The 15,217-nt window shown below is 33.0% G+C and overlaps 2 protein-coding genes across 11 annotated transcripts; one reads left to right on the top strand and one right to left on the bottom strand.

Moving 5' to 3' along the window:
* Positions 1-7,045: 7,045 nt before the first annotated feature.
* LOC111204741 (putative ribonuclease H protein At1g65750) lies at positions 7,046-15,034 on the top strand. Of its 10 annotated transcripts, XM_048771202.1 has the most exons (8): positions 7,052-7,536; positions 7,754-7,889; positions 7,978-8,279; positions 8,363-8,421; positions 8,555-8,699; positions 8,796-8,910; positions 8,998-9,183; positions 9,261-15,034. In XM_048771202.1, the coding sequence occupies exon 8, from the start codon at positions 12,715-12,717 to the stop codon at positions 14,284-14,286; it is 1,572 nt and encodes a 523-aa protein (XP_048627159.1). In that variant the 5' UTR covers positions 7,052-7,536; positions 7,754-7,889; positions 7,978-8,279; positions 8,363-8,421; positions 8,555-8,699; positions 8,796-8,910; positions 8,998-9,183; positions 9,261-12,714; the 3' UTR covers positions 14,287-15,034. The 10 variants fall into 10 exon arrangements, with proteins under 10 accessions (XP_048627167.1, XP_048627166.1, XP_048627159.1 ...); XM_048771210.1 differs by lacking the exon at positions 8,363-8,421 and having other exon boundaries at positions 7,046-7,536; positions 7,973-8,279; positions 9,005-9,183; XM_048771209.1 differs by lacking the exon at positions 8,363-8,421 and having other exon boundaries at positions 7,049-7,536; positions 7,741-7,889; positions 8,008-8,279.
* Positions 10,488-12,203, bottom strand: LOC111203850 (transcription factor RSL3). Its single transcript, XM_022697946.1, has 4 exons — positions 12,051-12,203; positions 11,570-11,764; positions 11,319-11,450; positions 10,488-10,493 (listed from the first exon to the last, which is right to left on the bottom strand). The coding sequence occupies exons 1-4, from the start codon at positions 12,201-12,203 to the stop codon at positions 10,488-10,490; spliced, it is 486 nt and encodes a 161-aa protein (XP_022553667.1).
* Positions 15,035-15,217: the final 183 nt, after the last annotated feature.

The following is a 15,217-nucleotide window of genomic DNA, read 5'->3' as shown; positions in this document are numbered from 1 at the left end:
AAATATAAGAGAGAGAATGAGAGAATAGTTTCCTTAATTTAATTGTAGATCTGAATACAAGTATTTAAAGGCAAGTTGGCTCAGTACACAATACAATAAAATATTCATTGTTTTAAAATATCTTCAACGGTCTTCTTCTCTCTTTTTCTTCTCTTCAATAAAATACTCCAGTATAGAAATCTTTATAAAACCTTATAAAACCTTATAAAACCTTATAAGTCTCCGGCTTAATTCTCAAGTCTGACAGCTTACTTCTCAGGTCTGACAGCTTACTTCTGCTTCGTGTCAACAGCTTGTACCTGTAAGTTTTCTTTTCCTTAACTGAATTTATTTTAAATTCCATGATTTTATTGTGTTTTTCCGTAATTTATAGTGTATTGTAAATGGTAACTTTAGAAGAATGTTTCATCGTAGTCAACTTTACCTTTTTAAGATACAATCAATTGCATACATGAAAAATTAGCTGCATGCTGATAAACATCATTTCAAAGCAAATTGGTATAAATTCATCAAGTTACTTTCCTAATTATACTAGACATAATCTCTTAAAAGTCCTATAGTTTTTATATATACATATATGTTGCATCTTTTCTTGCAAGTGTCATTATGAGTAAGTTCAGACTTCAGAGTACAAAACTAGAACTCAAAGTATAATTGTAATGGGTATGATTCATCAAATGATTGAATGCGCATGCGTTAGAAATCTACCTCTGTCAACGCAAAAATGCATGTTACCATTCATGCCTGTATGTTTTCGGTTTTGTGCTGGATTAAACGATTAGGAAACAAAACCAAACAAAAGAAAATGTGAAAATAACTTTTATTTGATTTATACATTAGGTACCGTCCACTCGAAGAGCTTAACATTTTTAGATGCAAAATAAGACGAAAATTCAACAATTTATATTAAGTATTTATATAAATCCCTTGTTATCAATGATATATATAGTATACATTAGTTAACCTTGTTATGGGCATGCCAAAAGAATAAGCTAATTTGTACGTATTATAGTTGACTCTTAAATGATTTTAAAATGTTATCTGAGCTTTTTGTCTTTTAAAAAGGCTGGGAGGCAAATTGTCTTAGAGTTATAAAATGTCAAGTTAGGTATCACTACAATAAAACAGCGGCATACTGAGGGAAAAAATCGTCGGTATGTCGTCGGAATAACGCTATTCCGACGACATACCGACGAAAAAAGTCCTCGGAAAAAACTCCTCGGAAATTCATCTTTCCTCGGAAATCCCTCGGAAATTTCCGACGGAATTCCGAGGAAATGAATTTCCTCGGAATTTTCCGAGAAATTTTTTCGTCGGAAATTCCTCGGAATATTCCGAGGAAGATGTCGTCGGAATATTCCGAGGGATACACTTCCTCGGAATATTTCCAAAATTAAAAAAAAAATTATAAATTTATTTTTTTAAATTGAAATTCGAAAATATAAAATTAAAATTGAAATAGAAAACATATTTAAAATACAAAAAATAATAAAATAGTTTTTATAAATAAAAAAAATGTTTTATAAATACAAAATTAGTTTTAATAAATATAAATATTTTTATAAATATGAAATCATCTTTTTATAAATACAAAATAGTTTTTATAAATACAAAAAATAATAAAATAGTGTTTATAAATCAAAAAAATGTTTTATAAATACAAAATTAGTTTTAATAAATATAAATATTTTTATAAATATGAAATCATCTTTTTATAAATACAAAATAGTTTTTATAAATACAAAAATAATAAAATAGTGTTTATAAATCAAAAAAATGTTTTATAAATACAAAATTAGTTTTAATAAATATAAATATTTTTATAAATATGAAATCATCTTTTTATAAATACAAAAAATAATAAAATAGTGTTTATAAATCAAAAAAATGTTTTATAAATACAAAATTAGTTTTAATAAATATAAATATTTTTATAAATATGAAATCATCTTTTTATAAATACAAAAAATAATAAAATAGTGTTTATAAATCAAAAAAATGCTTTATAAATACAAAATTAGTTTTAATAAATATAAATATTTTTATAGATATGAAATCATCTTTTTATAAATACAAAATAGTTTTTATAAATACAAAAAATAATAAAATAGTGTTTATAAATCAAAAAATGTTTTATAAATACAAAATTAATTTTAAAATATGAAATCATCTTTTATAAATCCAAAAATCGAATTTATATACAAAGAATGTTTTGTATATTTAAAAATAGTTTTTATAAATACAAAAATAAAAAAATAGTGTTTATAAATAAAAAAAATGTTTTATAAATACAAAATTAGTTTTAATAAATATAAATATTTTTATAAATATGAAATCATCTTTTATAAATCCAAAAATCGAATTTATATACAAAAACGTTTTGTAAAATCGAATTTATATAGAAAAAACTTTTTGTAAATACAAAAATAATAAACAATTTGTAAAACAAGTTCTAAATCAATTCAACACAACCAAATCACAATTCTAAACCTATTACACAACAAATCACAATCCTACCCAATCACCCTAACAAAAATCTATCAAAAAACTTCTAAAATCATCAAATCTACTTAAAAACCTAACAAATAGGACCTAAGAGAGTGAGATAGGGTCCTTACATGATTTGTAAGGGAATGGAAAGGATTCGCCGGAGAGATCGTCGCGAGAGAAGGTGGAGAACGCCGGAAGGAGAGAGAGATCGCCGGAGAGGAAGAAGAGAGAAATGGGGAAGAAGATGCGGTTCGAGTTTATAAAACCTTCGGTCTGACGGATATTTTCCGTCGGAATTCCCTCAGTATTTTCAATTTCAATTTTCGCGAAATATTTGGCGGCTTGTTTGCCCGGTTAAATGAAAATATTCCGAGGAAATTCCGACGGCCACTTAAATATCCGTCGGAATTTCCTCAGAATATTTTCATTAATTCGAGGAAAAAGAATATCCTGTGCATATATTTCTATTAATTTATATTGTTCCTCGGAATTTCCTCGGAATATTCCGAGGAAATACCGAGGAACTAGTGTTTGGGGTTTCAAAACATCAATTTTTTTGCCGTATTTCATTTCTTATACAATTGTAATGCATACCATTGAGGATTCTTTGTATAGATGAGCATAAACCATGAAATAACAAATTTCAAAACGAATTGTAAGTATTCCATTTACCGTTCATTAAAGTGTATAAGTGTTTCTCTTATGTTGTGGGGATTTCGTTCATACAATCGGAAAAATATTTATTATAGGGTAAGGAACAAATTTTTGACTTCATAATGAACGTAAGACACTTAATAAGGGTTATATAGGTGTTATTCAAACCGCAAAACGTTGTTTTCGGTTTAAAAACCCTATTTCCTCGGAATTTCCTCGGAATATTCCGAGGAAATTCCGAGGAAACCCTTTTCTTCCTCGGAATTCCGTCGGAATATTCCGAGGAAATTCCGAGGAACTAGTGTTTGGGGTTTCAAAACGTCAATTTTTTTTTAAAACGGATCGATCTATGGATATATGTCCAAAAACGCATCGATCGATCACTAAGATGGACCAAAGCGTAACAATGTGATCGATCGATGAGATTATCCCATCGATCGATCTAGGATATCAAGTGTTCCTCGGAATTTCCTCGGAATATTCCGAGGAAATTCCGAGGAACTACTGTTTTGGGTTTCAAAATCTCGAATGTTTTTTTATAAACGCATCGATCGATGGATTTATGTCCAAAAACGCATCGATCGATCACTAAGATGGACCAAAGCGTAACAATGTGATCGATCGATGGGTATATGTCCAAAAACGCATCGATCGATCACTTGTTCGACGGAATTTCCTCGGAATTTTGTGAGGAACACATTTCTCCTCGGAATTTCCTCGGAATATACCGACGGATTAATGTTTCCTCGGAATTCCGTCGGTATATTCCGAGGAAATTCCGAGGAAACCCAAAATTTGGGCTTCCTCGGAATTTTCTCGGAAATTCCTCGGAAAATTCTGAGGATTTCATTTTCCGTCGGAATGTCCGTCAGAATACCGATGTTTTCTTGTAGTGTATGTACATAGGATAGATGATAAATAAACATATTTAACAATATTAGGACGGCACGAAATAGAGTTGGAGATTCCGACAAGATGAGATTCAAACTCGTTTTTTTTGTTTTAAGATCATCACCACATAAAATCTTCATAACTTTAAAATAAATTTATTGAAATCACAGCTTGAAGATATGTTAAGTTGTCTCTAAGTTTCAAAAGTAGAGGACGGGTTAATGTACAATGCACCTTACGGATCTTGCCTATTTGTTTATTGCCTTCCTAAACTGATTATTACTCCTCTAACTTTCGAAGTCAGTGAATATACACACGGGTTCATGGAATGTGTCGTTTGTATTATACCCCTTTTGATACTCTTAAAGGTATAATATCACATCAAATGATATTATTCTCCGGCTTATTGTGTTTTTTTTAACATGCATGTTATATAAAAAAGGAAAGTAATTTGTTGTGGCATGATCACTGCTTTTTTTCTTGTCTCTCTTAACTTCAGAATGTCTTATATTCATATTCCATCAAATTGATGTACACAAAGTATGTTTGGCAGATTAGTTGAACTTCGAATACGACGAATAGTACTACCCAAAACTTTGGTGGAAAACGTACACTAGTACACATGTCTACAATAGATTGAAACCATTAATTATACTATTCTACTAAATTTTTTTCGTTATACATTAAAGTGAGGTAATCATGAATTCATTGTGATAACTTATAAGAGTACACTTTTCCAAATTAAAAAGAAAGTCGGTAGTTTTAGCAACGTTTACTTATCTTTAATTTATTAATAATCATAATGTTAATTATCCGTCATCCATTGAAGTGTTGACTTCTCTAATGATGTACATAATTGAAGTTAGCTTCTCAAAGAAGATGGTGTATTTTTAGATTTAGACCACCTCCAATGGTAGGAATTCAGGATGGCTTTTTAAGATTATTTTAGTCATAAATTTTGAAAATTTTTAAATAAAAAACCTCTCTAAAAATAATGGTTCCAATGGTATAACCTCAAGTAAGGTTCTAAAAAATATTATTCCTTGCCATTCCCATACAAACTTTTGTTTACCCTTTATGGTTTTTGGATATCTATCCATATGTGAATCCTGTTGTATCAACTCTTCCATCTGCAACAATGAAAACACCACAACCGCAAATCAAAACACTCTCATTCTCATATTCACCAATCAATGATAAAGCAAGCTAGAGAGACATATACCCATTTCCAGAGAAATCAAAATGGAAAGCGCTGATCTCTCTTCTTTCTCTAAGTCAAGGGACAAGTTAATATGGGATCTGACCGGAGAATCTGTTGCTGTTGAGATGGAGGATGGCTAGATCCAAGAGAAAAGAGAGGTCTTTGACGATGGTGCCTTTGAGATTCGCTTTGTTTAGATCTATGGTGGTTACGGACGAGCCTGAACAGAACCAGGATCAGAATTAGGGTTTCCGCCACCGCCAACCCAAACTCCACCTTCGTCCATTCCTACACCAATGCCGTAGTCACCGACGAATGTACCCAGCCTCTGCTTGATCCAGTTGACACGTATAGGTTCTTACAATCTCTTAAACTCTCTTTACAGAACCGGTTTTAAAATTTAATTTCTTTTTGATTTATTTTTTTTAGCTTTTTTGTTCAGAAACCCAGGTTAAAAACTCTGAGTTTGCTCTTAGGTATAATTAAATTAACAGCCGTTCAAACAAAAAAGTATAATCTATATTATAATAGGAGAGTTTTTACTCTCTCCTAAAGGTATCCACGTCATCACTTCTCTGTTTGGTGGGACCTACAGAATTAGTCATTTTTTGCTGGCTCGAAAGCGCAAAGACAAGAATTTGTCCTAAAGGTATCCACGTCATCACTTCTCTGTTTGGTGGGACCTACAGAATTAGTCATTTTTTGCTGGCTCGAAAGCGCAAAGACAAGAATTTGTGTCATTATCGATGGGCCAATCTTAATTGATTCAAGAGCCCATTAGATAACAAAACTGATATGTTAATCTACAAACTTATCCATCCCTATATATTATTTGAGAATCATTACAACTTTTTTTTGTAGCCATATGTCATCATTACGATGATTGTTAGAATTATTAGAGAAATATGTTGGTCCATCTAATTATATAATAAGTTTTTTATTAAACTAACAATAAATTCATCATTAATGTACTTTAATATTTTCTTAAATAAAATTTACGAAATTGTCTAATGTGGCTAAAGTATATAAGGCAATTAATGATTTTGAATAATAAAGATTTGATAAAAAATAGTGTATATTCTATCATATTTGTTTAATTTTAAACTATTAAATAAATTAAACAACCACAATAACCATATAATAAAAATTTGGATTTTTATGTATATGTTATATTTTGAATTTTTACAAACGGCTATAAATTACTAAAACTGTAAGAGTCTCACATTCAAATTTTATGATCAATGGTTAAAAAATTTGTTATGACAAAATACAAATGATTACAAAAATTATATAAGTAAAAAGTCTAATTTAATTAATTATTAAGATTAATATATATATCATTTTAAATTAAACTATAAACCATATAAAATACAATATTTTAGTTTCAAAATTTTACTTTGAACAATTTTTTTGATAAAAGTTTAGAACGATCATTGACAACTTATTTTTTTAAATATAAATTACTAAAACTATTAATCCCACAATGAAAATTTTGTTATCAGTATTTTATTTTTTTTTACAAAAGATATAAATGATCAAAAAACTATATGAGTAGAAATCATCATTTAATAGACATTAATATTAAAAATATACTAAAATATATTATCTATGTTAGTATCATTTAAATTTAATTACATATCCTATCAAATATAAAAAAAATATTTTTTGGATTAATAAAATTGATTTATATGTTCGCACCAATTTAATTATATATTTAATAGTTACTGAACTTTAATTATTTAATATATATTATTATTTCATAATATGTAAAAATATTTAATACATAAAATAATTTATATATATATATAATGTTGATTCCGCGTAAGGCGCGGATCTTAACCTAGTATTAATATTGTTACTTCTCCTTTCGTTCCCTTTGCTGTTTTCTAAAAAGCCATAGGAGAGTTTTTATTCTCTCCTAAAGGTATCCACGTCTATCACTTTTCTGTTTGGTGGGACCTACAGAATTAGTCATTTTTTGTTGGTTTGAAAGTGCAAAAGACCCATTATTGATGGGCCTGATTCAAGAGCCCATTAGATAACAAAACTGATATGTTAATCTACAAACTTAACTTCTCCTTTTGTTTCCTCTGCTGTTTTTCTAAAAAGCCAATTGCATATTCTTGGCTCAACGCATTCCTACACTTTGAAAACGATTATTGAAATCACATGACAAATCCTCTTCCTCTTCAACTTCCAATATCTCTCTCTCTATACATGACGAAATGAAGCCTCTGAGGAGACATTGGAGAAGGAAAATCATCGGGTCAATCGTCTCTTCCGTTAAGACATCCGTCCCGGTAGGTAATTTAGTTCATGTACATATCTGAATTTCTGAGCAGATTGATCAAGGTTCGATGAAACCTTGGTTTGGATCTTGCGATTCTTGGGTGGATAAGAAGCGATTTGTCTTATGTTCTGTGGTTTTATGTATATTGTGTTTTTGTGTATATTTGTGTTTTTTGTGATTTGTTCAGAACGAATCAATTGATTTATGTTCTCAGTTTGTGTTTGCAGTTACATAAAGGATCGTTCTCAGAATAACAAAGTAAGATGAGTGGTAGTGGAGTTAAGAGTTTCTGGAACCACAAAGACACCTGCAGATTTCCTCAAACCCATCTGTGAGACCGTTGTGGTGAAACTCATTATGGAGGTGAGAATACTCTCTTTCTTTGTACATATCTTCTTCTTTGTATTCTTCTTATGTTGGGGCTAACGTTAAGGATGTGGCTAAAGTGCAGTAGAGTGATGTGAATTTGAATGCGCTGCAGTTTACGCCACAGAGAGCGCTAACTACAGTGTCGTCTTCCTTATTCTGAGTTGGTGGAAGATAAACGGAGAGTGGTGTTGTTGGTGACCGAGCGGTGAGCTTATCAGCCGCAACTGGTTCTTCCAAATTACAAGCTTGTGAACCAGTAAGAATCACCTTTGTCTGAGCTCACGATCAACTCAAAACAAATAATTACAAACCTCACGATAATGCTGGAGAAAATGTTCATGTTGCCATGGCCGTCAGTTCCACCATTTACAACAAATCCTTGAGGTGAATTATGTCCACTGTTATAGTTGTTATACTCTTTGCTCAATGTTTTCGAATTTCTTATTTGAGTAATTGTACAATACAAGGTAAATAAGGTGAAGGTGGTGGTTGAGATTGTGGTCTGTATACAGCTCTACTGTACTAGGTTACAAGTTTTTTGGACATGTTTTTTGTTTTGTTTTCGTGATCAGTTTTGTCTAGGTTCTTTACCTTTCCTTATCATGTTGACTTATTTCATACATTTAACTAAAATGTTATCTCATCCATTGTTACAATAGACTGTGGAGTTCCTCTGCACTGGAGAATTTGTCAGTACTGAAACTACTACATCTCCTGCTCAAAATGCTATTGAAAGCTTCAGCATGGATCCTCATCATTCACATGTGCATACTGCCATAACGACAACACAGTTGGAGTTCTCAGGTTATTCTTCCATAGCTCAAGTTTAGCTAAACCTAATGTCCCAATTTGAGGATACACTCACCACTTCTGTACATTGTTCACGCTGAACTTTTGCAGGTACTGTGTCCATTTCTATGGGTCAGATAGGACAAATTTCGCTGGGTTTGTGGCATTTGATGGAGAGATGACTAAGCTAAACAACTTACGTGCAGCAGAAGTTGCTCAATTAATGGTAACACCACCGAGAACTATATACAATTAATGGTTTATATCTTTCAAAAACACCAATACAACATACCTCACCAGCATTTTTACACAGGATCCAGGTTTGGAGAACCCCGACCAAAGACCCCTCCCACAATGCTTAAAGGATTTGGTTGGCACCACTATAACTTCACATTTAAAGCTGTCCCCATTCAACTTTTCCTCAAAGCAGCAGTCCTTCACAATATCAAGGATCATTGATCGCAATCAACGTTCACCACTCCCAAAATTTGCTGGAAACGTAAGTTTAAGAAGTAGCTAAACATGTTTTAAACTTTTCTTATTATGACTACAGCTATTGATAGGGTTCATGGGCAGGGAGCTGATGATAACACTGGAGATGATATGCTTGGAGCTGCTAAAACTACGCTCTCCACTGATGTCACCAAGGATGGCGCTGGTGAGCGTAATAGTGTTGAAGTCCAAGCTGACAGTGCAGACCTTCACGAGGAGAGCATAGAAGTCGTCTAGACGAACAAATCTGGAAAAAAATATTGATTTCATAGTTTCAACTAGTGAAATAACTTGTTTAACAAATATAAGTCTTCTCCAAACAACCAGAATCTCAAACAAAAGTGACTCACCAAGAATCGTAAGTTTCCATGGCTCTATGACCCATACAAATTTTAGAATCAAAGTTTTGGGTTTTTTGAGATGAATATGGAGAGAAAGTGAAAGAGAGATGTTGTTTTTAGTTCATAAGAATTGAGAAAGAAGAAGTGTAAATTGATTTGAGGTGCATTAAGAGCTTCAAATTATTTGTTCATGGTGGTTGGTGTATTGATGGCCATGACAATCTTGTAAATATTTGAAGATGGTGAGGTTGAGAGAGTAAAAATGTCATTTTCGAAAAAAAACTAATGACATTTTCGTAAATAATGTGAATTTATGGGGTGAATAAGACAAAAAAAAAATCCAAAAAACATATGTTAGTTTTAAGTCTGACTTCATGTTTTGAGTCAATTTTGCAAATAACCCAATAAACCCTTGATTGTATAGATTGTAGACGAGTGTCTGATTTAAAATTAATTGGTAATAAATATATAAATTTATGAGGATGGTTGGAGAAAGCTGTTAGTATTATAGACAACTTTAATTCTCTCCACATCACTAAATTAAAAGCAGTCAAGCTTTGGTTAATTTTTTAAATTTCACAGTTTTTGTGGCTGTGGAGAGCTAATTTTTAGAGTATTCTTTCAACTGCTTTGAAAAATGTTTTTTCTCCTTTTTGTAAAACATATATGCTTCATTTCTTCTATAGTAATACGTTTCACTAACATACATATAATACTATATTTCTTACATATATAATCCACAAAAATGTTACAAATATTATTAAAATATGTATATATATATATGTGTATATAAATTAAAAATTTCACATACATATGTAAATAAAAATTACATATATTAATTTACATCATAATCAATTTGTAATTTCTACAATAAATTATTAACTTCTAAATTTTATTTTAATTTTCAAATATTACTATTTTAATGTTAAAGGCCAATCATGCTTTCTTTGAAAAATCTTTAACTAAAATCTTACAACTACATCACAAAATCATACCGTATAAATTCTATATCAAAAATATAAATCTACAGCTGCAACCAATCATACTATATCTTTCTTACATATTGTTTAAGATCTTTTTCAATTTTTGATGTAAGACACTGTTCTTCTCCACATCTAAAACAGATTGGAATTGTTTTGTTCATCAATTTGATTTTGGTATTAAAAGACTTTGGCATGGCGTCTTTCGTTTGGCATAATTAGCCATTAATATTTTGGCTAAACTTCAATTATATATCTTCACATAAAAAAACTAAAGTCGGCCGAATGATTAAACTATATATCTATATAACAGTTAGTTCAATTATATATGTTTACAAAATAGTGCGAGAAAAAGCTGCTATTTTATTAGTCACAGTTGACTTCTTCATATTTTAATAACATGATTACATTAATAAAAAGTACCAAGTTATTAGAACCATAATGAAGAAAAAGACAAAAATAAGTTTAAAGAATAACAAAAGTTATTAGAATGAACAAGAAGAGAAAGTGGTACGTCCAAAAGTAGACCTCTCTCTGATATGGCCCAATGAAAGAGATTCGTATGTTCTAAATCGGTTTCTTTACAATTAGATTGTATATAACTTGTATTACAAGCCCTTCACATGAGCCGAGACAAAAGGTTGTGATGAAATCCCATGTCAAGTCCATTGTAAGCCAATGGTGCGTACATCCATAGCTCATCGGAGCTCAACAACAACATTTTGTACATATATGCATTTTGGTTAGTACAAACTTACAACATATACATAGATGTTAAAGACTCTAACAAAAACACAAACCGAAAAAAAAATTGTGCATACCTTGATTTGAAGCTGCAAGAACTTCACGTAATGGACCGCTTCTTCAAGCATCGTGCTTATATCGACTTTTGTCCCATTCGGTACAAGGTTTTGTTGTGTCTTGAGCCTTTCGTTAATCTTCTTTCTTCGTTTCTGAAAAAAGTAAATTGAACTACTTATTAAAAGTTCCTTGAAACCTTGTAATGGGACAGTTTAGTTATTCTCAATTGGTTTTGAAATAAAAATTTTGAATTGTTCAAAAGTTATCTTACCAGAGCATAAAGGCTTTGAGGATCAGTAGCTGTCCCTTTCGTGGCTCTTGTTTTGCCTTTAGCACTTGTGACGGAAGCCTTTTCATCGTCTGAACTGTTGCTTTGGCTCTGACCATCTCTCCAATTAGTGTTGCTTTCATCGACTGTATTGCTTTCCTGGTTTACCCTCTGCTTTTTCTTGGCTTTGACAAGCTCCTATATCACGTTAATGATGTTGTATTTGGTTTATTGCAAAGCAATCATGAATAAAAAGAGCATTATATACATTATTGATCGTGCACTTACTTGTCTTGTGACGTCACAGTTAGAGTTACGGTTGTGTGGATTCTCTACGTGAAGTTGTTTCCTCTTAAGCGTTGCCGTTTCTTGGAAGTGATTTTGATCCCAAAAATCAAGCATGGTCGGAAGATTCCCTCCCGCATCACGCCAAGTGGGAACATATCAGGAATCAAGAAAGCATGTTGGTCAGAAGACACAAAACGTTGTTCTGATGATGGTGACGAAGATGGCCATTGTAAAGGCTAGAGAGACTAAGCATCTCATCTTGCGGTTTCTCCTCCTTAGATGATGAACACTGATCAAAGTTGAACATCCCCAGGAGAGACTCCAATTCACCATCAACAAAAACATCCATCTCTCTAACCTTCAACACTTGTATTCCTCCCTTCTTATTCTTCTTGTTAGTTTGTTGTTATAATAGTTTTTGATCTTGTGCAACTATATATAGGTTGGAGATTTTACTCGATGATTTGAGGAAGATTTCGTGATGATAAGAGAAATCAAGAGATTCTTAAACTAATTACAATAATTTGCGTAGAGAACAAGTCGTAATAAAATAAAATAATACAAAGCCATGCATGATGAAGAACACGATCAGTCAACTTGTGGGGTCGACAATGAGAGCTGAGACCAGCTTTGTTCCTTCACGACACATTACTATATTATTTTGATATAACCCATCTATTCAAATATATGTATAAGATCGTTAAGAGATTAGTATAATAATGTGACAGTTAACATTGGCCACATAAGAAAAGCGGTGAATAATAAATATATAGCCACGCCAATGCACGACTAATGGAATCATTATCGCAACTTGAACAACACCATGATAGGATACAACGGTCGGGTTCACTACTAACTTCATGATAGGATACAACGGTCGGGTTCAAGGTTACTTTAAAGGGAAGCGGGGCTTAAGGCAGGGTGATCCTCTTTCTCCTTATCTCTTTGTGGTAGCGATGAACATCCTCTCCGTTATGCTGAACAAAGCCGCTGCGGACCTAAAGATTAAGTATCATCACAAGTGCGCTACTTCCAAGCTCACCCACCTTTGCTTCGCTGACGACCTCCTTATATTCATTGACGGTTCTATAGAATCAGTGCAGAATGTCCTCCAGGTCCTTAAGGAGTTTGAGATGCGGTCTGGGTTGGCGGTTAGTATAGAGAAGTCCTCCTTCTTTGCCTCGGGCCTTACTCAACAAGAATTAGATGCCATCAAAGTCTCCACTGGAATGCAACAAGGATCCCTCCCGGTTCGTTACTTAGGAGTCCCACTAAGTTCGAAAAAACTCTCCCTGGCTAACTGTGAGGTCCTCCTGCATCAAATAAAAGGAAAGATGACTTCTTGGAGTGCAAAAACTCTATCCTTTGCAGGACGACTGTTACTCATTAAGACTGTCATAGCGGGCATTAATAACTTTTGGTGCTCAACATTCATCCTTCCTAAAGAATGCATCCGGCGTATCAACTCTATATGTGGTCACTTCCTGTGGCAAGGAAACTTAGAAGGAGTCCATAACGCTAGGGTATCTTGGGAGATGGTTACTAAGACTAAGAAAGAGGGAGGATTAGGCATCAAAGATTTGGGAATTTGGAACAAGGCATGTTGTTTAAAGCTCATCTGGCTACTATTCTTCCAATCAGGTTCAGTTTGGGTCGCATGGTACAGAAATGAGGTGCTAAACAGGTGTATTAACAACTTTTGGACAGCAAAGATAAGCCCTACGAACTCATGGCTGGATAACAAACTCCTAAAGCTACGAGGAGAGGTGTTTACCTGGATAAAATTGCGTGTGGGAGATGGGACTGATTGTCGGTTTTGGACTGATAATTGGTCTCCGTTTGGCTCCCTACAGACATATCTCCTTAGAAATTCGACGTCAAGGTTAGGCATTCCAGCGACAGCTACTCTTTCAGAGATCAATGAGGATGGAAACTGGCTGCTCCCTCCTGCTCGTTCAGAAGAACTTCTAAACCTCCAAGTTTATCTTACTGAACTCACATTAACTGCAGGAAAAGACCGTTATGAATGGGTGCTGGAAGATAAACCTCTAACTAAGTTTGTGACTGGAGATGTCTATACTAAGCTGAAGGGGGAGACTCAAACATTACCATGGACAAAATTGGTGTGGATCAAAGGTGGTGTCCCTAAACATAGTTTTCTCACTTGGCTCTTTGCTCTTGACCGATGTCCAACTCGTGATCGCCTCCTCCGATGGGGCCTGCAAACAGACTCTACCTGTCTTCTCTGCAACATGGCTGATGAGTCTCGGGACCATCTTTATTTTCTGTGCCCTTTTGCGTGGAGTCTATGGACATTAGTGGCGCAAAGATGTAGGCTTGTCTCCGACGGACGTTGGGATCACTGCCTCACTCAACTACAATCACTATCAGGCAACAAATATGTGAGAAGGGTTACCTTGTTGGGATGGTAATCAACCGTTTATTGGATTTGGAGTGAAAGGAACAATAGACTACATCGAAACTCTTACCGCACGGTGGATGCTCTGTTTCGTCTTCTCGACAGACAAATTAGAGATAAGTTTTTGAGTCATCGTGATCACAATCCCCTTCTGGCGTCGAAACTTATGCAAATCTGGCTCCCATCTGATTGACTCTCTCTCTACGGACTGATCGAAGTTGTTTCCACCATCAACATCCACAATTGGGCCATAAGTGTGGTTATATCTGATCTTTAACTATTGGGTTTGTTTTTAACTATTAGATTGTTTTTATGGGGTTGTTTTCTATTGGCTTTGGGCCGTTTAACTATAGCCTTTGGGCTTGAAACTCTTTTGTATTTTTTCTGCAATTTCAATATGAAAGCCATTAGTCAAAAAACTTGAACAACACCAAAGAATAAGAAAATAAAAGAAACTTATTAATCCATGCCGTATTAAACTTTAAATTACGAATTGTCCGATAGGTCTCTCTTAGCTAATTTCTTTTTCAGGAGAAAATGCACCGTGATATATCCGGCGTCTATAACTTATTTTGTTGAAGCTGTGAGCCTTTTTCTTCTGTTTTTTTGTTTGTCAAAGATTTTTATATAAATGAATAAAAGTTATTTGTATGAATAATTCAAATTTATACTGTTTCTGCCTAGAAATATTTATAAACTACATTCTTGAAGAACTTCGTATGGATAATGATGTGTATTGATAAAGAAATATTTTAACTCCACATTTATTTACGATCATATACCGTACGTACCACTATGCTTGTACCTGTAAGTTTTCTTTTCCTTGACAGAAATCTCTATTATTAAAAGAAAAATACACATTAAAAAATATCCCTTAATTTTCTAATTTATTTACACTTCTATGTTATTGAGAATTAAATTAAACTACCTATTTTAATGCTTGT

The sequence above is a fragment of the Brassica napus genome, unplaced genomic scaffold (genome assembly GCF_020379485.1).
Source record: "Brassica napus cultivar Da-Ae unplaced genomic scaffold, Da-Ae ScsIHWf_1060;HRSCAF=1499, whole genome shotgun sequence".
Taxonomy (NCBI): Eukaryota; Viridiplantae; Streptophyta; class Magnoliopsida; order Brassicales; family Brassicaceae; genus Brassica; species Brassica napus.
Note: the sequence above shows the minus strand (reverse complement) of the source record. Positions and strands in the feature narration are given on the sequence as shown.